Source organism: Perognathus longimembris, chromosome 2, assembly GCF_023159225.1.
Source record: "Perognathus longimembris pacificus isolate PPM17 chromosome 2, ASM2315922v1, whole genome shotgun sequence".
NCBI lineage: Eukaryota > Metazoa > Chordata > Mammalia > Rodentia > Heteromyidae > Perognathus > Perognathus longimembris.
In genome coordinates this window covers 120076084-120101714 of record NC_063162.1, presented here as the reverse complement: position 1 = coordinate 120101714, position 25631 = coordinate 120076084, and the positions used below count along the sequence as shown (strand labels likewise).

The 25631-nt window shown below is 37.2% G+C and overlaps 1 protein-coding gene across 1 annotated transcript; it reads right to left on the bottom strand.

Moving 5' to 3' along the window:
* Positions 1-25359, bottom strand: Sdhaf3 (succinate dehydrogenase complex assembly factor 3). Its single transcript, XM_048340065.1, has 2 exons — positions 25084-25359; positions 1-239 (listed from the first exon to the last, which is right to left on the bottom strand). Exons 1-2 carry the CDS (start codon positions 25255-25257, stop codon positions 36-38), a joined length of 378 nt encoding a protein of 125 aa, XP_048196022.1. The 5' UTR covers positions 25258-25359; the 3' UTR covers positions 1-35.
* Between the last annotated feature and the right edge of the window lie 272 nt (positions 25360-25631).

Below are 25631 nucleotides of genomic sequence, written 5' to 3'. Positions count from 1 at the left end.
TAGGTTTTATGTCTTGTTAAACTTTATTGTATTTACTAACATTTTGGCTTTGAAGACTCAGGAAGACTGAATTGTCTATTGGGTTTAGTAGCTTCTTGCATCAGCTCCTGCAACTGTCCAATCTGCTCATCACTAAAGTCATTAAGCTTTTCTTCTGGGAGAAAAGTGCCAAAACATGCTTTTCCAGATGAATTTTGTCTGTTATCTTTAGCTTGTTGCCATAACACTGCTGCATACACCTAGTAAAAAGAGAAAGATAAATTAAGGTCACAGAAATCAAATAAACACCTATGTTCACTTATTCAGTCATGTGAATTGAAGAGCTCTAGTTTCAAGTCAGCTATTTTCCTTCATCGTTAAATCTTCTGCATTTGGTTAAGAAGATACCTATACTACTCTCATTGATAATTTTGAATGTGCTTTATTACCAGTACTTTAAGGGTTTCTAATACATTTTTTTTTTTTTTTTGGCCAGTCCTGGGGCTTGGACTCAGGGCCTGAGCACTGTCCCTGGCTTCTTTTTGCTCAAGGCTAGCACTCTGCCATTTGAGCCACAGCACCCCTTCTGGCCGTTTTCTATATATGTGGTGCTTGGGAATTGAACCCAGGGCCTCATGTATATGAGGCAAGCACTCTTGCCACTAGGCCATATCCCCAGCCCCTCTAATACATTTTAAACAACATTCTTAGCCTTAAAGTAGGTGGCTTTTGAAGTATGTGTATACCGGCCTAAACCATATGTAAAACTGAGCATATATAAGTATACAAATACTTGTGGGGCTACAGCTTAGATTTCAAAGGGGTGTCATGACAAGCTTAAAAATGGGTCTCAAAAATTCATTAAGTCTATTTCCCTGCTATTCAATTAAAATTTTAGAAACATTACAAATTCAGCCCTCAATATTTAACAAGCATCCTCATCAGGAAAATAATCTATTTTTTCATGTAATTTTGTTCTTCCACATTCAGCACAGCACTCTGAATAATGCTGTTGCATGTTTTATAATTGCTAGACTGCCAGCATCACTGAAGTAGCTTTAATTCTAATCCCAAGCAAGCATTTGGATTGGAATTGATAGTTTCTTCATGCTTTACAAAAATCCATTTCATAAAACAGCAAAATAACATTGCACATACCACCTGCTTTCTTAATTACATTAAGTAATGCCTCAGGTATTTAAGATTTCTCAGTTCTTGGGACTGCTGAGATATGTGGTAAGTTGAGTATTCTTTGTTGTGGAGTTGGGGGTGAGGTAGCTTACATCGTAAGATGTTTCACAGTATCTCTAGTCTCTAATCACTAGAAGCCAATAACACCATTCCCTCTAACCATCATAGTCAAAAATATCTACAAAGATTGCTAGTGCCCCCTAGCAGGCAAAATCACCTCCAGTTATGTTTTCTGAACATCTATATATGTTATTACAAATTTTCCCATTAATTTAAATAAATAAATTTCTCATTAATATTTATGTTTCCCATTTAAGTAAATATGTGTACATACATATATGTATATGGATAACGTGTATTCATACACATGCATACCTATATCACATATGTGAGAAACAAATTTACATGAATAGAATTAGTTATGTGAGAATACCACTCACCTAAGATTGAGTCACTTCTAAATTTGAGTTGGAATTTTATCTACAAAGTTTCCTCAGTGCTGACCAGCTAATGATAACCTAGTCTAACCACAGGCTTGTAACTCTTCATAGAAAATTTTATACTGCTTTATCAACCTGAAAAATCACAGCTGGCAGTAATTCTTGTTTCTCTCAATGAGGAATACAGAATGTCTTCAAAGCTAAATTTAAATTAATTTCTGTGAATCAGCAAAGAAATAAAAGCAAATGGTGTTTTACTCAGGTTCAAATATTGTATGTTCTTTGTCATCTCAACCTCTAAATTACCCCTCAAATTGTTTCACTGGACATTCATCAGGTTCAAACAAGAAAACGAGTTAGAGTGGAGAGCATCTTTTCTCAATCTTAAGACCTTTATATTCTAATGAAGTTATAACAACGACTTGTCTTAACAACATTTTGTCCCTTATAGCAACTATTGTTAATCTTCTCTCTTGCTGCCAATTAATTACTGCAATGTTGGACCCGGGAACTGCAACCATAGTTAGCACATGGGGGATGCAAGGCGAGTGAACCAATGCATACTTTATTTCAGGAGGGCCAGGGTTTATATATCATTAGAAATCAACTCACAGTTTTCAGGGCAAAGGTTAACACAGAATATATCATTAGAAATCAACTCACAAATTTCAGGGTAAAGGTTAACACAGCATATTATCCATTATAAATACAAGAATTTGAGGAACGCCATTTCTGGGAGGAAGGACACTAACATAGAAGTTTATCTACTACAAAATTTTACTGCTTTGAAGAGAGTTTACTTATTTAGGGCCAAACTATTTACTACCTAGCTACTATTTGCTCCGGACCTTGACCAGGGCTCTATGCACCTAGAGGAGACTTCTCTGTTTATGATGGGAAGAAACTATCCAGATTATTGAGAAGGGAATTTGCGATTTGCTAAGAAGAAGCTATCCTATCTATAATGAGTAACTATCACTAAAGGTAGCTGTGCAAACCAGTCTCCTCAGGGAGGCTTTGTATGGGGGAATGGGAGATTCTCCTGACAAAAGGCGGCATCCTTTGGCCCACAGACACAAGGAAACTTCTAACTGGGAATATGTTCCCAGGAGCCTGTCAGTATGCTGATGCAGCATTGAAGTGACTGTGCTGAGGCTAGGCATCCTTTGGCCCACAGACACAAAGAAACTTCTAACTGGGAATATGTTCCCAGGAGTCTGTCAGTATGCTGATGCAGCATTGAAGTGACTGTGCTGAGGCTGTCTTCCTTTTGGTCAGAGAAATTAATTCTCCCACACTGCAATGTTTTAGAAATCATTTGGCTAGTATTTTTTAGACAAAATTGCAATCAAATGGCCCAAATGTAAGTTAGAATACTTCAATTGCAAGAAAACATGATACATGAAATCCAAACTCTCAAATTCTGTAAAGGGAAAATAAATTACTTCAAAAATATTCATAACCTTCCTTTCTTTTTATAGTGATATCAGTAGTTTAACATATTTTAGCACATTTTTAAAAGTCATCAGTTATACAGAGTATTGTTAAAGTAAATGTTTAATACATAACATCGGTACCACTACAATTCTTACATATGTTTCATATTTTATATACAAGTTTCCCTGAAAGAATAAAAAAGATTTCAAATTAGATAATAAAATGCTAACTAAAATTTTCCACATACCATAATCAGAATTAGTCTGAAGAATTGTGTGATTAACATTACTGATTGCCTTAAGAGTTAAGCATTAAGCACGTACTAGTGTGCCATCTTGACAATTTGCTGGAGAGCTGAAAATAACAATATTTTCTACAGTTTTGGTAAGTTACTTATTTTCCTTCACATAAACACCCAAAAAGAAAGACAAATATTTGATCCAGGAGAAAAAAATCTTTCTCCAAAAATGTATTCAATTATTTTAAGACCCTATTTAACAACATGGAATCAACAAATTTAGTGTGTAGCTTTCCCTAGAGAACTGATTAAGAATGCCATGCCTCCTGGACGGAACACTCACTCCGGCAAGAAAGATAAGTTACCTGAATCACAATCACTAAATTCAAAGACACCTTCGGGATCTGAAGCATATCTGCTCAAATTACTAAAACAGAATCTCTCATTCCATAGTGGCAAAGATTACAAATCTGGGTTCTCAGATTTTCAGACCTTTTGAACAGATTTCATCATGTTCAAGCCCCCAAACACTTAAATCACATCAGTTCACAGAATACAAAACAAGGTAGAGAGTGTCACTAGTGTCAGTTTTACAGGTTCCTCTGCTCACTGCAATAAACAAAACTCGAGTCACCTAGATTCTAAGTTTCAGGAAAAGGTGTTAGTTGCTACTTACAGCACAGAAAAAAATAGTAAAAGAACATGGAAAGTTCTTGGCTAAGACAATAGAAAGGAAACATTAGACAAGATTTGGCTCACAAATACTCTTTATGCTTCTCTACTTTGAATTTGGTATGTCTGTGACATCAGATATACACAGAATCAAAAGCTATAATATCAGAAATGAGAAATCAGTGCAAGTAAGGACATTCCTATTCATGAAATTCATCACCAAGTTCCTAAAAGCCTAGTAACAGCATTGTACTTGAAGTACACTGTACTTGAGGTATAATATATCTTATTTAAAAGTAACTCTTGCCCTGGAGCTTGTGGTTTGTGCCTGTAATCCTAACTACTCAGGAGGCTGAGATCTGAGGATCATGGTTCAAAGCCAGCCTAGGCCAGAAAGTCCTAGACTCTTGTCTCCAATGAAACACCTGAAAACCGGTAGTGGTGCTGTGGCACAAAGTGGTAGAGTGCTGGCCTTGAGCAGAAAAGCTCAGGGACAGTGCCCAAGTCCTGAGTTGAAGCCCCATGATCCACAAAACAACAATGTTCATCGCAGCGCAATTTGTCATTGCTAAAATATGGAACCAACCCAGATGCCCCTCAGGAGACGAATGGATCAGGAAAATGTGGTACATATACACAATGGAATTTTTTGCCTCTATCAGAAAGAATGACATTGCCCCATTCGTAAGGAAATGGAAGGACTTGGAAAAAATTATACTAAGTGAAGTGAGCCAGACCCAAAGAAACATGGACTCTATGGTCTCCCTCATAGGGAATAATTAGTACAGGTGTAGGCAAGTCACAGGAGAGGATCACAAGAGCCCAATAGCTATACCCTTATGAACACATAAGATGATGTTAAGTGAAATGAACTCCATGTTATGGAAACGAGTGTTATATCACTGTTGTAATTATTTTCAACATGCCATGTGAAATCATAGCTTTTTTTTGTTGATGATCTTCTTGTATCCCCTGCCTGTAGTTGCCCCCGTGCTATCACTGTATCTCATCTGAGTACCCTGGATAATGTATATACTGGTATTAGAACTAGGGAAGGGAATATCAAAATTGAGAAACAAAGGATAAAAAGACAAACGACTCCAGTAACAATACTTATAAAACCATTTGGTGTAAACCAACTGAACAACTCACGGGGGAGAGGGAAAAGGGGAGGGGGAGGGGGAAATGAGGGAGGATGTAACAAACTGCACAAAAAATGTACCCACTGCCTTATGTATAAAACTGTAACCCCTCTGTACATCACTTTGATAATAAATAAGTAATTATTCAAAAAAACCAAAAATTTTAAAAGGTAACTTTTATCTTCTAAAAATATATTCATGAGACTAATTTTAAACATCAATTCCTGATAATTAGTGTACTGGTTGTTTTAAAAAAAATCACTGAGCTAAATGAGACTGTTATAAATTTCAGGTTTCACAGAGTAACTTTTCTTTATGATTTATATAATTATGTTTTTTATGTTACAGATACTAAATCGATAATATTATGCCTATTACCACAGGGTATTGACAAAAATGTTAACAGTGTTACCCAGCATTCAATTATCTGGGCCTGTGTTTAAAGCACACTAATGATATCTGGCACTGCCTGTTACACAGGATTGTGATGAAAATTAATATGGTAGTTTCGTTTCCTTCCTTCCTTCCTTCCTTCCTTCCTTCCTTCCTTCCTTCCTTCCTTCCTTTCCTTCCTTCCTTCCTTCCTTCCTTCCTTCCTTCCTTCCTTCCTCCCTCCCTCCCTCCCTCCTTTCCTCCCTCCCTCCTTTCCTTCCTTTCTTCCTCTTTTTCCCTCTCTCCCTCCCTTCCTTCCTTGCTTGCTTCTTTCCTTTCTTCCTACCTTCCTTCCTACTTCCTTTCATCTTCCTCCTCTTCCCCTGCTCCTCCTTGTCTTCCTTTCTTGTCTTTTGGCAGTACCAAGGCTTAAACTAAGACTTGCTTAGCTATACACTTGAGCCACAGCTCTATGTTGATTATTTTGGAGATGAGTCTCACAAACTTTTGCACTGGTGCCTGGCTTCAGACTACCTTCCTCTGCATCTCAGCCTCCTGAGTAGCTAGGATCTACAGTAGCTCCTTTGTAAGCTACTGGTACCTAGCAGGTCAGTATTTTTAAAGGTATCTGTATAACTCTGAAAAATTGCAAATTCTCTTGTTATATTCTTAATGTTGTGTGTCTCTGTGAGTTCTTGCTTACTTCCTAGGACTGCTCTACTTGTAGCTGGCTTCTCATCCCTCTTGTCAACTGAAGTGGCTCTTACTTGGAGAGGGCTTCCTGACTAACTTGCCCATTCACCTTTATTACTCTTTCTTGGAGCCTTGTATATTCTGCCCAGAACTCATCCGCATCTGAAATTATTTGTTTTCCATTATATGCAAAGTACATGATAAATAGGGATACATGTGTTTTCTTTTTACTAAATGTCCTTCATTTAGCATAGTAATTGGAACAAAGACAGTAATGATCATGGCGATGATGATGGCCAAATGAATATTTTCAAAGACTGACCAAAAACAATTTCTTATGGCAGCAAAGGCAACGTTAACTACTTAATTTTTATGTCAAAACCAATTCAAATGTTTAATCTTCTAGAATTTTTATAAGGATCAGCAATTTAAGATTACATCATATTTGTAAAGCTCACAGTGGTGGGTGGACACAAATTTCCAATTTCCAATTTGAGTTTTCAATTTAAAATGTTCTGTTTGGCAAGAAATACAATTATTTACTTTATTTGAAATAGCAGGCTCACTTCATTCATTCTAGAGAAAATGTCAGACTAATAACTATCAGTTTTTCTTTCAGATGAAAATAATATAAAATGAAAAAGTAATTTAGCTTTGAAAGTCAAATATTTGCACAAGCATATTTGCTCAAGACACCTGCCATATTTTGGTACAAAGCAGAATTGCCTTATGAGTTCTTTTTACTTCTCAAGGGATTTTTTTTAAAGATGTGTACTCAAAAGTGAACATTTAATAAAATTAATGTTTACAGTTTCACCAAGCATGATCTTAAAAATTGTAATACTGATCTTTAAAAAAAATGTAAGTGCAGAGCAGTGGTGGTGTCATCGCCTCAGTCTGGGCTTAAACATGTGCAGTTTTATCCACCATGGATTTTCTACCACCAGCTGCTGTTCTACAACACAACCTTTCCCATTGACTTTCATGGACTTCTAGTTTCATTAAATATTCTTTCTTGGAAAAAGATAACCTCTGTCTCCATATATCTGGAAACAATGCATACCATATTCCACCCTAAAGAAGAACTCCTTTTATTAATGTATGAAAGGTTCATAAAATTCTAAAGAGAAAACAAAACTATAAGATTTGTATAACATCAAGCTCTCTACAGTGTTGGATAGATTTTTCAAAGCACCCAATTAAGAAAACATATGATAATTAGAAATTTTCACTTAAAAATTTTTAACCTGCTTCAACAAAAGAGCCACTTAATTTTTGTGGCTTTGCTTTTTTGGGGGGTAGGGAAGACTGGTTTTGGAAATTGATCTCAGGGCCTCATTATTGCACTGGGCTGTTTTGCTCGTGGTTGGCACTCTACCCTTAAGCCACATCTCCTGTCCAGGTTTTCTGCTGATTATTAGAAGGAAGTCTCTTGAATGTTCTCCCTGGGCTGGCTTTGAACTAATATCCTCATATTTCAAGTTCCTGTGTAGCGATGATTACAGGCATGGGGCCACTGACATATGGCTGATTTGCATTTTTCTTTCATGAAATGATTATTGTAGCTGCCAGTTATTCATATGTCACATGATTTAACAAAAATAAAAACTATCAAAAGTTAAAATGTGAAGGGAAAAAACAGTGAAAAATGTGAAATGACATATATGGCCACTTCAGTAAGATAGGAAAACAAACAAAAAGAAGAAAATTGATTATTTGCATAAAACGAATTATCAAGAACACCTAAAAAATACTCACTGAAAAAATTATAACAAAAGTCATCAGTAAAAATAACACAAGTAAAAAAGCATTACACTTAAAAAAAAACCCAACACACAGAAAATTCAGATCCACCCTGCATGACAATGTTTGATTATTTTTGCCAGTCCTGGGGCTTGAACTCAGGGCCTTAGCACTATCCCTGGCTTCTTTTTGCTCAAGGGTAGCACTCTCTATACTTGAGCTACAGCACTTCTGGCTTTTTCTGTTTATGTGGTGCTGAGGAATCGAACCCAGGGCTTCATGCATGCTAGGCAAGCACTCCACCACTAAGCCATATTCCCAGCCCCAATGTTTGATATTCTTGAGCAGAAAAAGCTAATCCTATGCCAGAAACTGCTCTGCAAATGAAGTACCAGCCTAGCAGAGTGTAAAACCCCAAAAGGACAGACTTGGGAAGGCCAGATCTACATGGATTGCAATCTCAAAATGAACAAACAACAAAAAAGAACTAAAGACAGTAGGAGATGGAAAGACCTTGCAGGCTCACATACTGTTAAATTTAATATTGTGAAATTGACTACAGTACTGAAAGCAATCTAAAGACTTAGTACAACCCAAAAACAATCCCAAAGATATTCTTCACAGAGAGAGAAAAAAAAAAAACCTAAACGCATATCTAAGCACAAAAGACCAATAGCCGAATAGCCAAACTAATCCTGAGCAAAAAGAGGTAGCATAATTCCTGATTTCAGATTATACTACCAAGCCATCATAATAAAAATAGCATGGTACTGGCAGAAAAATGGACACATAAGACAATTGGATAGAATAAAGGACAAAGAAATAAGTACACACACTAATGTCATTTGTTTCTCAACAAAAGCACTAAACGCATACATTAGAGAAAAGACAAACCATGCTTGGAAAACTAGAGATACATTGAGAAAAGACTAAAATTAGACCCCTGACTCCCTTCCACCTTGTACATAAATGAATTCAAAATAGGTTAAAGACTTCAATATAAGATAAAAATTAAAACAGAACTCTAGTAGCTCAAGAAATAAGAGCCAGAAGTGATACAGTAATACTGAATACAGTGATACTGAAACTTGACCCCAATTTCTCACCCTGCACAAAAATCAACTCAAAATACATCAAAGATCTAAATGTAAGATATGAAAACCTGAAATGACAACCAGAAAACACCGGTAAAGCTCTGGAGTACGTCAAAGTAGGCAATTATTTTCTAAATAGGACTCCAATGGCCCAGAAAATAAGAGCAAGAATTGACAAATATCATTTTCCTATTGACACCTCGATCCTTATCATGAGCTTGCTTGTGTGTGCCCTGGTCCTCTGTACATATATTCTGTGTAGTATACTTAGTCCTGAAAGTGGTATATCACATGCCTAGACATTCATAAGTCTTTACTGTCTGACAACAGCACACATTAACATAAACTTGTTGAAGAGAAGCTCTGTTAAAGTTCTGAAATGCAAAATATGTTGGCCAACCAAATCCAAGTGTTCAGTTCACCTGATCAAGTTCACATGAAAAACTTCCAAATTAGGATTGTCATCTATATATCAGTCTCTTCAATCTCACAGAAACATGCAGAACTTGACCATTTCAATGCATTAACTTACAAATCTGAAAGTCAAAAGTCAGGTCCTGATTTATTCCAATAAAATAAGGATACTAAGGTTAGTATAAACATGTCTCCAATGAATAAAAAATAAATAAACATGTCTCCATAACATAAGTTTCTACTTAACAAAGTGCAACTTAGTTTGGGACATAAACCAAAACTTAGCCATATATTTTTTATAACAGACAAGTTTCAGGTATCACCAACAACCAAGCTTCAGCCAATAATATAGGCAGCCGACTCATCTCCTCATCCCCAAATAAAGACAACACTCATCTCACCAATGCACATGACATAGATGACTAGTGCTTCTGGAGAAAAAAAGAAAAAAAGAAAAAAATCCAGTTAAAATCTGAATAAAAAAGCATGCAACTGAGCAACAAACATGGGGAAAAGAAGTTAAACATCTCTAGCCATCAGGAAATGTAAGCCAAAAGCACAATGATATACTACCTCACTCCAATTAGAATACTTATCAGAAAAATAATAAATACTAGAAAGGAATACTAGAGAAACAAAATTAGTACATAATTTAGTACAATAGCATGCTATGCCTTTTTTTTTTTTTTTTTTTTTTGGCCAGTCCTGGGCCTTGGACTCAGGGCCTGAGCACTGTCCCTGGCTTCTTCCCGCTCAAGGCTAGCACTCTGCCACTTGAGCCACAGCGCCGCTTCTGGCCGTTTTCTGTATATGTGGTGCTGAGGAATCGAACCTAGGACCTCCTGTATCCGAGGCAGGCACTCTTGCCACTAGGCTATATCCCCAGCCCGCTATGCCTTTTAAAAAAGCTAAAATCAGGGTTTTTCTTTCTCAAGATTGTTTTGGGTGTGCATGATCCTTCCAATTCAATGGCCTTGGGGATGTAGGCAAGTGCTCTACTACTGAGCTACATCCTCAGTCATTTATTTTTATTTTTATGAGGAATATCCATATGAATTGGCCTCTCTTTCAGAACATACCATGTAGTTTTAATTACTGTAGTTACGTCGTTTTTAAATATTTAAGTATGATGTTTCTACCTTTGCTTATTTCTCTCTCAAGATTGCTTTGATTGTTCAAGGCTGTTTGTGGTTCCATATGAATTTTAGGATTAGCTTGTATATCTGTAAAAAGATGTCATCAAGACTTTTTAACAGGGATCTCTATATAGCTATGAGTATTATAGGCATTTGGAAAATATTTATTTCTCTAATCTATGGAGCTAGGTCATTTCCCATTTATTTATGTCTTTACTTTCAACAAGCAAATCTTTCACTTTCTTAGTTTTATCTCAAGTACTTGATTCCTTTGCTATTACTACCAATAGAATTAGTTTGTTATTTTTTTTCAGACAGTTGGTTATTAATGCATAGATCCATGACTGATCTTCCTCAACCTTACTGAATTTGAGTATTACCAGTTTTTCAGTGGAGTCTTAGGGATTTTCACATGTAAGATCATGTTACCAGCAAGCAAAATCGTTTTCTTTCTTCCATTCTGATCTGGATGGCTTTTATTTCTTATGCTTTCTACTTGTTCTGTGTAGAACTTTTATATGTGATAAAAAGTGGTGTGAGTGGACATCCTCACAACACAGTTTTCCATCACTTAGTACAATAGGTATATGGCCTTATTTTGTTAAGGCAAAATATGATTTTAGACAAAGTGAAATCAGAACCACCACAGATACTAAGTCTTATCAAGTAAGTTTGTAGAAGAACAAGAAAAACATTACATAGACTGGGCTGAATGCTAAGCCAAGGGGAATCTACCAGAGTTCTCTAATTCTAACTTTCATTCTCTGGTCTTCTAAAGTCATGTAAAGACAACAAGACAAGAGACATAGAGATGCTATCATCCATATTGCTCCTGTATTCCTTAACAAGTTTCTCTATTCCACTAAGGTTGGTCCTGGATTCCAAGGGGTACATTGAATCTACAGTGAATAGAGATAATACAAGATATACTATTCATATAATAGAACATATTTTATATACATATTTAAAATTAACTTTTTAACATTAAAACTGACTTGAAATCTCTACATTGCCTTAGTAGCCATACAGATTGGTAGCATTATCTAACAACATGCTAGGATAAATGCTTCTGGTGCCTCTACTTTCAATAATATAGTCTGTAATATATCCTCCTACTCTTAATTAAAAAGAAAGGCATTGCTTTGGTATAATACACTTAGGGAGCAATTAAAACTACCATGATCATACCCTTACATTTCCAGTCTAATTATGGGTAGATTTTTAAAAAGAATATAAGGATCACTAGAGGAAAATTATGTTGAAATTCCCAAGAGTTAATGACTCAGTCTATATAATATTTTTAAATACACTTCTGAAATTTAATTGGGGTTTTTGGTAATTCCAAATAATTAAAACCCATATCATTCCATCCTGGTAATTAGCAAAGAATGTTGGAATTTTTTCATAAATTTCATCTTACTACCTTAGAATATACAGGCCTGTGCATAGTATTAAATATGAGAGAAGTAAAGGCTGAAAGGAAAAAGACAATGATGAAAAACAGAGATTAGAGAAAGTCAGTGTATTCGAAGTATTCAGATAGTGGAAAGTTAATAGTTTCAAACTGGCTGTTCAAGCTGACTCAATGGAGATTAAAAAGCTCTGCTCTTTTAGTGAGTAGACTTGACAAAGTGAAAGAAAAAGTTAAAAATTAGGAAAGGAAAAAACAAAGGAAATAAAGACAACATCGGCTGTAGCTGTGCACCACTAGTGGCTAGATACACATTCTGAGAATTGTGCTCTTAGCAGACATCAAATCTTATGGTACCACCATCATACAGGTAGTTCTGCATTGACTAAAATGCACCACAGCACACTAATATACTCAGTTCTTTCTCTGTCCTTTCAGTAAAAAAGTAATGGTCCTGATAAACCTAAGCAGGTAAACCTTGCTGTTTTGGCTTTTGTTTGGAGGACTTGTTCTTCACAATACTGTGGTATAAACTCAGCCTTCCTGCTCACTGAACAGGTGCTTTAAAAGTTAAGCCACATGTCCAACCCCTTTGCTGTTCATAATTTTTGACAACCAGTCTTGCTTTCTGTATAGGCACACACCTGGGAACCAATACCTAGGAACCACCCACCTATGTTAGGTTTCTTGATAGTTAAGATAACAGGCATACACCAGCCCAACAAGCTCTTTATTGAGAAGGGGTCATGTAATTTTTTCTTTCTGGACTCATTTTGAACTCTAATCCCCCAAATCTTAGCCTACAAGAGCTTGTATTACATTAGCATTATAATAATTCCTTCCTTTAATCTATCAGTTAACTATGAAGTATAATCAATCTCTCAAACTGTGCATTAAATATTTTTTTTAAATCTGTTTCATTGTTTATTTGTTTTGTTTTTGCTGCCAGTCCTGGGGCGTGGACTCGGAGCCTGAGTACTGTCCCTGACTTCTTTTTGCTCAAGGCTAGCACTCTACCTCTTGAACCACAGCGTCACTTCCGGCTTTTTTCTATGTATGTGTTGCTGAGGAATCGAACCCAAGGCTTCAGGTATATGAGGTGAGCACTTTACCACTAGGCCATATTCCCAGCCCACATTAAATATTTTTTTAAGGAGCTGAACACCGATGGCTCATGCCTGTAATCCTAGCTACACAGGAGGCTGAGCTATAAGGATCACAGTTCAAAGTCAATCCAGGCAAGAAAAATCTGTGAGACTCTTATCTCCAATTAGCCACCAGAAAACTGAAAGTGGTGCTGTGGCTCAAAGTGGTAGAGCATTAGCCTTGAGCTGAAGAGCTCAGGGACAGTGTCCAGTCCCAGAGTTCAAGACCCACAATCACACACACAAAAAAAATTAAAAGTATATATTCAAGGTTGGAGTTTAGCACAGTGGTAGAGCCCTTGCTTAGTATGCATGAAGCCCTGGGTTGCATCACTAAACACAACACACACACACACACACACACACACACACACACACACACACATACACCATAAACATGAACTACAAAGAAACTGAAACAAGTAGAAATTAATGTGCTGATCTATATTAAATTCCAAATATCATTTTCTGCTTTTAAAAGGTAGAAAAAGGAGCTGGGCGCCGGTGGCTCACACCTGTCATCTTCACTATTCAGGAGGATGAGCTCTGAGGATTGTGTTTTGAAGCCATCCTGGGCTGAAAAATCCCCATGGGAATCTTATCTCCAATTAACCACCAGACAACCAGAAGTAGCACTGTGGCTCATGTGGTAGAGCACAAGCCTTGAGCAGAAGAGCTCAGGGACAGAACCAGGCCCTGAGATCAAGGCCCATGACTGACAAAAAAAAAAAAGTTAGAAAAAGAAAATTCCTATTCCACAAGTTTCTTCACAGACATTGTCATTATTCTCCAAAGCTCATGCCAGATCATCCCTTTGCTGTTCCTTTCAGAGTCACTTCCTAGTTCCAGAATTTAGCAATACAAATTCAAGAACTAATTTCCTGAACATCTCTGCCATTCACCACAACCTCATCATCACAATTTGCGTACAATGCCTCTCTGTTTAATACTTAACCATTATTAACACACCTTTCTTATTATCATCTTTCCTTTCCCAATATCACCAGGACAGAACCATTCTTAGACAAAAATCCTAGGACTCATGCTAGGTGCCAGTGGCTCATCCATGTAATTCTAGCTATTCAGGAATCTGAGATATGAGGATAATGGGTCAAAACCAGCTCTGGCAGGGAAGTCCATAGAGCTCATTTCTCCAATTAACCATGAAAAAGCCAGAAATGGAACTGTAGCTGAAGCGGTAGAGTGATATAGCCTTGTGCAAAAAAGCTAACAGCAGCTAATAGGCCCTGAGGTCAAGCCCCAGGACTAGTAAAAATAATCCTAGGACTCAAACAAAAAACCCATATGGCAAAGTAGAGAATTCCAATGGGCTAAGTAGTCCACAAAGCAATAAGTAGTAGGGCTTTAGAAACTAATGGAAAGCTTGATAAAATCAGGTAAATATTTGGTGAAGAGAAACGAACTGAATAAGAGAGTTTATGATGTCTCAGTTCACTTTGATCCCTTCCTGTGTATCCCAGGTGAGCAGTGGCTTGAACATATCAGCTGACATTTCAAGTGCAGGTGCCCTGTTATAAGAGAAATATGATGTATCTGATTCCCTAGGAGCTGAGGTTGGTCATGCTGACCTGTTTGATGCCCAGAGGACCAACTCAAGAGGATGGTCTTTGCCTTGCTTTGCCTGGAGTATTACCTGTACTGAAATAACAGCAGTCAGTCAGTGCTGGTGGCTCACACCTGAGAAATGTGAGGTTCGTGGTTCAAAGCCAACCAAGGCAAGAAAGTACACGAGACTCATCTCCAATTAACTACCAAAAGAGCCAGATATGGAGTTGTGGCTCAAAGTGAGAGAGCACTAGTCTTGAGCTAAAAAGCTCAGGTACAGTACCGAGGCCTTGAGTTTAAGCCCTATCACTGGCAAAAAAAAAAAAAAAAAAGACTAACCAAGCATCTTAGGATGAAAGACTGATAAATAAGAAGCTTTAGAATATATGGACTTTAAAAAGCATCCACACATTTCTGGGAGCCTCAAAGGTCATACCCATATCTACAGGTCTAAATTGCTTATCTACACCTTCCAGAAACAATGTTTGTTTGTTTGTGTTTGTTTTTGCCAGTCCTGGGGCTTGAACTCTGGGCCTGGGTTCTGTCATTGAGCCTCTTTATGCTCAAGGTTAGAACCCTAACAACCTGAACCACAGTGCCACTTTCAGCTTTTTCTTATTAGTTTATTGGAGGTAAGAGTCTATGGATTTTCCTGCCCGGGCTGGGTTCAAACTCTGATCCTCAGATGTCAGCCTTCTGAGTAGCTAGGATTACAGGCTTGAGCCATCAGTGCCCAGTTTAGAAACAATGTTTTAAAAGTACTTTGGTCATAATTTACCCCTCCCTTACCCTCTCCTTTCACCCTCTCCTGTCCAGTTAGTTTCTCACCCTCAGTCTCCTGTTTTATTAACCAAACCTAGAGAGATATACATATGTACATGTACAAGTACACACACACACACACACACACACACACACATGCTTGTACTCAGGGCCTTAGCTATTTCACTCATAGCTGGTTTTCTACCTCTTAAACCATACCTCGAGTCCAGCATGTTGCTGGCTACTGGAGGTAGAGTTCTGCAGACTTTCTTCCCCCACTGGCTTTGAACACTGATTTTCAGATCACAGTCTCCTGAGTAGCTAGGAGTATAGGTTTGAACCACTGGCACCTGGCTCTTCTATGTGAATATTTTATATTCATGCCAAAATGGAATAAAAATGAAAATATATGTGGTGCTTCTTGAACATCTGAATCTGGTAAGACAGTCAAAATAATCCTAAATACAGACAATTGATCTGATAAACTTTGTTTTCAAAACAAAAGGAAGCTAACTTTTGGAGACAAAAAGATAGTGCATGTTAAAATATTTGAGATTAAATGTCTATATAGTGAGTTATAAGAAATACTAATTTACAAATATTCTCCACTAAGAGAAATTTGCCTTGAGCTTTGCTATCTTGGCATCTTCATTTTCTGACAATCACAAGAATATAGTTACCAAAAGGTTACCAGTAAATATTGAGAACATTTTCCAATTAGAACCATATTTCAAAATGTACATTTCCCAGAAAAAGTGACAAAGTATTAGACAGAAACAGCTAAAGGGAAATATATTAATATATCCTAAGAATAATTATTTTGGCCTTTTTTTGCAATGCTCATATAGTTTTGTCAAAAAAAGACACAGATAAATCGAGATTCCAGTGGCTCATGCCTATAATCCTAGTTACACAGAAAATTGAGATCTTAGCATCAAGGTATATGCAAACAAATCTTTGATACTCATCTTCAATTAACCAGCAAAAAGCCAGAAAAGGGTACATGAGCAAGAAAGCTGAATGAAGGGCTCTGGGCCCTCAGTTCAAGACCCAGTACAGACAGGGACATGTGTGCATGTGCAAACACACACACATACACAAGCACACACAAAAAAGGACAAAGATTTGAGTTCATATTTGACAATTTTAACAGTCATCATAGAGAATTATAGTTGTAGGAGCATAGTAAACCCAATTCATAAGCTTATCATAAATAAGTAAACCAATAAATACACATTTCAAATGTGCTTCTTTTGTTCCCAATAGTATCCTTCTGACTCAACCATGTTTGGAGGCTATCTTACACGCCTTGAAACAACAGAAATCAAAGGCTTTATCTGCTAGGGTAAATATATTTAAAATATTTTTTTGTGTGTGCTGCTCCTAGGGCTTGATCTTAGGACCTGGGTGATGTCCCTGAGCTTTTTACTCAAGGCTAGTGCTCTACCACTTGAACTACAGCTCTACTGGCTTTTCTGGTGGTTACTACAAATAAGAGTCTCACACAGACTTTATTGCCTAGGCTGGCTTTGAACCACAGTGCTCAGATCACAGCTGTCTGACTAGGATTTACAGGCATAAGCCACTGGGGCCAGGCCACATATAAAGTATTTTAAGTAGCAACAACATTCTTATTAGGTGCTATAAACATGAAAACTGCTGGTTAGAATATGCGAGGTCAAGTAAATTTTCAGATTGTTGAAACAAAATTTTCTTTTACTAATTGAAGTTTCTCTAGACAAGGATCTTCTGCCATCCTGTGGAAGTTTTTGAAATTACACAAGCATTAAAAAAAATACATCTTGCTCTAGAGAGTTAATAATTCGGTAAGTCAAATCTCATTGTAAATTACCATAAAATAAATACTACAAAAAGCGAATAGGAACATAGAGAAAAAGGAAGGGCTATCCTTGAAAGTACTAGTACCAGTAAATATACGTCTTTTGTAAGGCTCAATTCAAAGTATGTGCTGTGAAACTAAAACAGCTAGCTGAGTTTGTTTTTTGCGTATGTGTTTGCTATGCCATCTACTACAGTTCTTAACCTGGGAATGGTAGTATGCAGAGTATGCCAGTTATTTTAACTTTGTAGGATAATTTTTAAACCAACTATAGACCTGTTCATCCAAAACAAGACTGAAGAGTCACTGCCTCAAAGTGTAGAAACATTTGGTATTGAAACAGAACATGCAAACTTCTGATGCTTTCTGTTGTGTGTTTATAATAATGAAATATTTTAATGAAAAATAAACCACCTTGTATTTTTTTATTTCTGTTTAAATAAAACATAAATGCTTTAGAATTTTAGAGCTCAGAAAATGAAGCATACTTTAGAAATATTTCAAGTTATAGTTATATAGTTAAAGTTATATAGGAATAAAGAAAGCAAAAACTTGTAAACACAAATATGACCTTCCCTTGAGAATTTAAGCTAATTAAACCTAAGAAAAATCTGAAACCTCTCAGGCCCAGAAAAAAATGAATTAGGCAGCCTATTCTATGGATAGGCATCGTATCGTAACAGCTTCACCAGAAAGAAAGTAGTTAGGATAAAAACAAAGGACTAAGGGAAAACTTGCTACTGTGTGTTCAACTGCCCAGGAACTGCAAAAAGAAGCTGTGACACCCAAAACAAATGATCTCTTGAGAGATGTTTCCACCACAGACACACTAAGGCCTGATTGGAACTATCTCATGCTCACCTGTTTTTCCTCATTTTGATTCCATGTTTACCAAGCTACCTTCAAAATGCTAATTCAGTCCCAAGGAGAACCTAAGAGAAGCCCATAATCCTTTAGTTGCAATTTTCATGTCAAAAGTGTTCTGAAAACAAAACCGTTTAGAACGTACCTGGCAGTAAATCCTGGCATAGATGGACTTGAAGCCTATTTACTTCACTGAGTGTTAAGAAATCCTTTTTTTTTTTTTTTTGACAGATATACTCATGTATTTGATTATAGGTACTCTCACAGATCCTATTGGGGTATCTTAAAATTGATTGCACAATCCTTATTACTGAAATAATAATTTAATTGCAAAATTAAAGTGTGATCCTATTGTAGCTCTAGAAATCATAGTTATTTGTAAAAATGCATTAAGATGTTATGAACACCCTGAAAGGTATATAGTTTCCAAACTTTTTTCATTGTTATGGTTAAGTAATTGTACAAAGGAGTTACAATTCTTTAAATCATGTTATTAAGTACAACGCTTCTTGGTCAGTGTTAACCTCTTCCTTCATTCTCTTCCATTCTCCTACCCTCAAGTAACATAGTTCATTTTTTACATAATGTACACTGAGTATAATCATGACATATGCTCACCCTTCTTCCCTCTGTTCCAAACTTTTAAAATATGTTACTATTATTATTATGGTATTATACAGAGGGGTTACCATTTCACAATCCAGGTAATGTTTACATTTATCTTTTGGAAAATGTCACCCCTTCCTTCACTTTCCCCTAGATCCCCCTTCCCATCCCTGCCCACAAGTTACACAGCAATTTTTCCACATAGTGTATACTGAATACCATGACTACATTTGTTCACCCTTGTTCCCTCTCTTTCTGAGGCCTCCTTTGCCCTGTCTAAAAAGCAGAAAAGGAAGGAAAAAAAAAAGAACACACTCAAAAATAACACCACCAAGAACATAAAATATCCCATGTTTCCACTTCCTAGAATTCATTTCGCTAAACAGCATTTTAAATGTTCAGCAGAGCTAATCTTTGGGTTCTTCCTGTACTGGTATCCTCCTTTGGTCTGTTTGTATGTGGATGCCTAGAGTCATGTGTAAATTCTCATGTCCAGTTCTATTTTAAGTCTAGCTTCCACATGGGAGAAAATAAGTGCCACTTGTCTCTTTGAGCTTGGCTGATCTCACTTAACATGATTTGTTCTAGGTCTATCCATTTCCCTGCAAATGATATAATCTTATTCTCTCTAGTTGAGTAAAATCCCACTGTGTATATGTACTATATTTTTAAATTTACTTGTCTACTGTAGGGCATCTGGGCTGTTTCCATAACTTGGCTATTGTGGATAGTGCAGCTATGAACACAGAAACGCAAATGTGTGTACAGTATCCTGACTTGTAATATTATAGGTAGTTTCCTAAGAGTATGGCTGGGTCATAAGGAAGTACTGTGTTTAGTTTTTTGACGAACACTGAAACCACCTGCAGAGTGGTTGTACTAGTTTATATTCCCAACAACAGTGTAATAGGGGTCCTTTTTTCCCCACCTCCCTGACAGCATTTGTTGTTCTAAGTCATGATGTTGGCCAGTCTTACTGGGGTGAGATGGAATCTCAATGCTGTTTTGATTAGTATTTCCCTTACAGCATTATACATTTCCCTTATAGAAGTCTTTTGCTTCCTTGGTTAATTCCTAAATACTTTTTTGAGTCTACTGCAAATGGAATTACATTCCAAACCTTTTTTTTTTTTACTGAAGTAATAAGGAAAATGTAAGTACCTTATTACTGAATTCTGAGACACATCTGCCAAAAAAGTGAATATAAATATTCTAACATGAGGAAAAGAGCCTTCCTCACCAGCCCTCCTCTAATACCAGATAAAGAGCAAACTGACATTCTGGCTTACAATGTGATGCTATATAAATATAATCAGCACTGCACTTGATTACAAGAATCTGGTCACTTCTGGGAATTTTTATAGTAATAAATCTCCACTTTATAATGATAAAATCACGATCTCTAGTTTGTAGTGACAAAGTCCAGTTCTGACTATCAGGCCTGGTAACTCCAATTTCTTTCCTAAACCCACAGGTTTCACTGTAACAAAGAGAAACAGCAAGCACTTCATACTACAAAGATGCACTATTTCATTCTCTTTGATCCTTTTTAAAGACTATTAATAACCACATGTTCCTAAAATCTTTTAAAGATAAAGCCTGATTTAAAGGATGTGACATATCACCATTCTATAAACTATGATCGTTAAATGAATCTCCATGAAAAGGCTACAGATTAAACACCACAACTGAGAGATACCCAAATGAACCACTCATAATGCTAGATGTATCCCACATACAAACAATCCATGTACTAAACAGAGAAGTAATTCATTCCCTTTCTCCCACAATCTAAATACAAACTACAAGTCAATATATTCAAAAACCAACTAAATGAGATCCCAAAATTGGGTAAAGAGAGATGTACAATTATAAAACTAGCAAATACTCATCCAACTCTAATTACTGAGTTAAAGAAACTTCAAACATGTATGTCATGTAACATACATACTTTTAGCTGATGATCCATTTAAAAGTTAACAATAAGAAATGGATGTTACAAGCCGGGTGTCAATGGCTCATGCCTGTAAACCTAACTACTCAGGAGGTTGAGATTTCAGATTAGAGTTCAAAGCCAGCCCTGGCAGGAAAGACCATGAGACTCATATCTCTAATAAATTACTCATAAAAAGACAGAAGTAGCACTAGGTCTCAAGTGATAGCACATTAGCCCTGAGTATGGAGAGGCTCAGGGACAATGCCCAGGTCCTGCGTTCAAGTCCCAAGACTAGCAAAAAGAAAAAAGAAAAAAATAGCTGTTACAAACAGGTGGCTACAAGAACACTGAAGCATTTCCTCCTCTTTTAAAACCAATGCCATATACAACAAAACTAAATACCACATTATGATATCTAACTGTAACACAGGTCAAACACATCATACATTATGAAGAAACACAAAAATATGTTGCAAAAATGACTGTTTTTAAAAGAACATTTCTAGCATTACTATGCCACTCTGTTAACCCGTAAAGGCTAGTGTTCTTGACTACTTTCTCCTAAATGCTAGTGTTCTAACTCTGACCACCCATTCCGGGCACCTGGATCCACACCTTTGGACTATTTACTACAGATAATAAATTCTAAATATCTACAGCCACCATCCATCTCCTGAGTGTCAGCCCACCATCTATATGTTTTGTAACAACTCAACTGCCAAATGAAATTTTAATATAAAATGCACCAAACAGAACTTATTTCTCATCTGTTTTTCCTATGCTGGTTATTGGTACTATATTCTAAAACCTGGGAGTAGTCTATTTTATTTTCCCACTTTCTCATAATTCATCAATCACCAAATCCCATTCTACTTTAAAGAGAAAATTCATGAATCTAACTCCACATTCAATGCTTTGTTTGGGTGCAGGCATGTACATATTTGAGATTACTATATCTTCTAATTGTTCATCCTATCTCCAATCTGTCTCTTTCTTCAATCATTCATCAATATCACTTTCTAGAATATGCTTTGAAATATGTCCACTACTGCTTACAAACCTTTTGATTAGTCAAAACAAATGTAAAAAAAAATTAGCAGAATATCTTTAGCTTTAACACTTTCATATTTTTCATAGAAAACCCTAACTTGTAAATACATTACTGCAGTTCTTAGAAAGCCATACTGTTTCTTACCTCAGTGCTAAGCATAGGTTTATTCCTCTTTCTAGAAAATATTCTTGACATAGTGACATGATCAAGCCTCAGCTCAGCTATTCTCTATGACCTACGTCCTACATTCCTACTCGCTTCCACAGCTTGTAAGGCACTCTTCTTACTGTCTATTCTACTCTACTAAACCTGGAACAGTGTGAAAATAAAATATATTTTCTATTTATTTTGAGTCCCACAATGCTTACCACATTGCCTGGTGAAACTAAGTGGCCAATACTAGTTGTAGAATGTTAGGACTTTCCCTTTCTTTTAACTTTTACTAGATAAAATTTCCATTTGTAAGCTTCCCCCAACAGACACAGAGCAAGACAAATATTTAGGAAAACATGATAGGACCAGGTGATATAAATAAAAGAAGAAGAAAAGTGAAAATTAAACAGGTGGCTCTCTTCAAAGCAGCTGAGAGCACAGTGCCATTTGCACATGTTTTAGTTACTGTTTAATCTTTAATATTTATTCTTAGGTCCTAAAAAATTAAGTGCTAGGCATAGAAAGCATTACATAAATAAGCTATTTTTCAAAACTTAGTCACAACTTGAAAAGACTTGAAAACTGCCATGGACCCCCATCTACCTAAAAAAGATTGATATCTAACAGTTGCTTCCTAAGTCTTAGGAAGGAGATTATACTGGACATTTTATTATCCTGTTATCAAAGATTCTCATGAACAGATTCCCAGAATCACTTGTTGAAATTGTATTTTATTATATTATAGTAGAACATTGCATAAATTCAAATTTTACTTCTATGCATTGACATATTCACTTTTAAGCTATTTTCCTTGCCCATTTCCCTGTTATTGAATAAAAACTTGAATGGAAGACAAACCTGTTTGCTATGATTACAAATAAAGGAAATCCTTCCTAATACCTCCAGCATTCTTGATCCTTTTTCATTTATTCAGTGGTACTCATACCCAAATTTGCCCTTTGGTAGAAAACAAATTCCTAATCTACTCAGTTCCATAATTAACTTTACAAAACAAAATAAAAAAAAAGATTCCTAGTGACCAAACTGCATAGACTTGTTAAAATTTGAATGGTGTTACCCTTGATAAACCCACTTTAACCATAAGCTAGTAACACACCGATAACATATCCCAACTTTATGATCATCATTAAGAAAAAAAATGAACATATATTTCCAAGCTATATCTGGTAGCATATAACATAACCAAACAACAGATATTTTTAACAACTTTTTGTTGAAAGGTATCACTCTCCAGTGATAAAACTGGCCCAGCCAAGTTTTTATTCTCTGAGTCATTAGCATCTTCTCTAGCTCTACTCTTTGAGAAAGGTAACCAACATTTCTTGATGGGATCTCTCCTACTACTTCCAACTCCCAGGTTTAGTTGAACTGCAACTCTAAGAAGTGTTATTTTATCCAAGTAGTTAGAACACTAGCTTTAAAGTTTTTTACCTGCATGCCAATCCCTTAACCACAGGACCTCAGAACCATGGAATACTCTTTCATCTGAGACCCTAGGATCATGGTTTGAAGCCAGCTGGGCAGAGAAGTCCATGAGACTCATCTCCACTTAACCAGCAAAAAGGTAAAAGTGGTGCTGTGATTCAAGTAGCATTTTTGCCTTGAGTGAAAAAGCTAAGGAAAAGTACCCAGTCCCTGAGTTCAAGCCTCAGTATCAGCACCAAAAAGAAATGAATAATATATAAATATATACACACAATTACACAAATTTAGAGGTACATATATTGATAATCCAATTGTTATTTTGCAGAGAAGGCTAAAAATATAACTGGTATGACATTTAATAAATTTTACTTCAAGACCAAAAGAAATTAGTCCACATTTAAAAGATGAAATTTCCCTGGCCTTAGGTAAGCAAATTATATTTAATACACCAAGGTTTTAAATAAAGTTACAAATTTCATCATTTTTCTAAATATTCCTGTTTAAAACTTCAATCGTTCTGCAATCAACAATTCTGTAAATTGCCAGGCACTAGTGGCTCGCACCTGTAATCCTACCTACTCCCAAAGGTGAGACCTGGGAAATGGCTGTTCCAAGACAGCTAGGGCAGAAAAGTCAGAGCAAGAAGGAGGCCCTGAGTACAAACTCAGTGTGTGGGATGAGGAATAGGGAATGGGTGGAAACACACCCAATGTGGTATGAAGAAGGGAGAGGGAGCATGTTTGAATTCAATAAAAAGACTTGTGCGTTTACCTGACATTAACCCAATGACATTTTTAAAGAAGCAGGCCTGGATCATGTCTTCAAATCACCAATTTCTACTACAAACAACATTCTTCTTTCTATGGACTCACCACTAGCTGGGATCACAGCTACATGCCAACCATCTCCTGGTCTGGAACCCTGCTCTTCCCAATCTCTGCCTCCTGAGTGAGCCAACCATCCAGCCTTTCCAGTGCCTGAAAATACTCTGTAATCTCCAACTCCATCCATCTCTTGAAATTTAACAGCCAGGTTTCCCAGTCCCTAGAAATATTCTTCCTGACCCTCCGCTCAAAAATGTAAAAGTGTCACGTATCCAATCCCTAACGTTCCTGTCTTTTTAGTACAGAACTGCAGGTGATACAACAAAGTAGCCATGACTCATGAGCCTAGAGAAACAACTTTTACCAGAACTCCCACCAGCGTTTTTCCTCCTTCATTGATGTAATAACTCGATCGTCTTTTTATGTTAGCTTATTTCTGTATCTGTGGGATGAGGAAATTTACGAAAGCCCTAAGATTTAAAGACCAAAAAAGAAAAAAAAATCACGGAAGCAAGTCTAAGTCTGGAAACGTAAATTGAGAGAACTTTTTTTGTTTCTGCTTTGTGCAAAAACAATAGAGAGAACATAAAGCAAGGGCCGACGAGTAGCCCTTGACTCTGATTCTAATTAATTTGGGGGCCCCAGGCCCGCATCTCCGCGGCGCCTGGCATCCACCGGATCAAAAGCGCAACTGGGGGCCTGGATGTGGCAGGATCCTGCAGCCGCTAGGAAGGAGCCCTGGGAGGGTGGAAAGCAGTGGGGAGGGAGGCGCAGGATGGAACTTTCTAAAGTGTAGTTTGAACAGCTTGAATGAACCACACTGCTTCATTGCGGCTGGGTTTGGCCTTCCATGGGGGTTCCGAAAGGGACAGAGACACCACTGAGGAACCCCAAAGGTCTGAAGCAAAGAAAAGGGGGCGTCACTTGCCTCCCATTCCTGCATGAAACGCTTGGCCTCGTCAGAACCAACGGTCTTATGTCTCCTAAATTCATCCTTCACGTACTGGTCTCCCAGGGCTTTGAGGTCGGGGGGTAGAACCCGGTGTAGCTGCAAGATGCGTTTATATAAGGACCGGACCCGCAAAACATGCTCCCCCAGCATTGCGCCCCGAGCACGCGCACTCGCGCCACGGACAGGCAACTGCGCCTGCGCAAAACATCAGCGCGTCGCCGCCGCTCCACTAAGAAGTCGCCGAACAGAGAAACGGAAGATGCAAAAAAAAAAAAAAAAAGGGCTGGCTGGTGACCTTCATCCGGTTTGGTCCGTCCCAGAATCAGGTCCTTCCGGAAACCCGAACTTCGCTGCGGCGGGTCCTTGCGGCGATTTCTCCCCGGCTGCGTCTGGTGGTGATGGTCGGAGGACGTCATGTGCATACCAGTTGTCCCCGCTGAAAACCATCCTGCCATCTTTCTATTCACCGTTGTCTCTTCGTTCCTATTACAGCCCTGGGAATAACCGTCGACCTTAGGGTCTTC

Excerpts from the sequence above, each read along its gene's own strand:
- Sdhaf3 (XM_048340065.1), bottom strand. The coding sequence starts at position 25,257 with ATGCTGGGGGAGCATGTTTTGCGGGTCCGGTCCTTATATAAACGCATC. Across the intron at positions 240-25,083 it reads GTTTCATGCAGGAATGGGAG|GTGTATGCAGCAGTGTTATG; the intron begins GCAAGTGACGCC and ends TCTTTTTACTAG.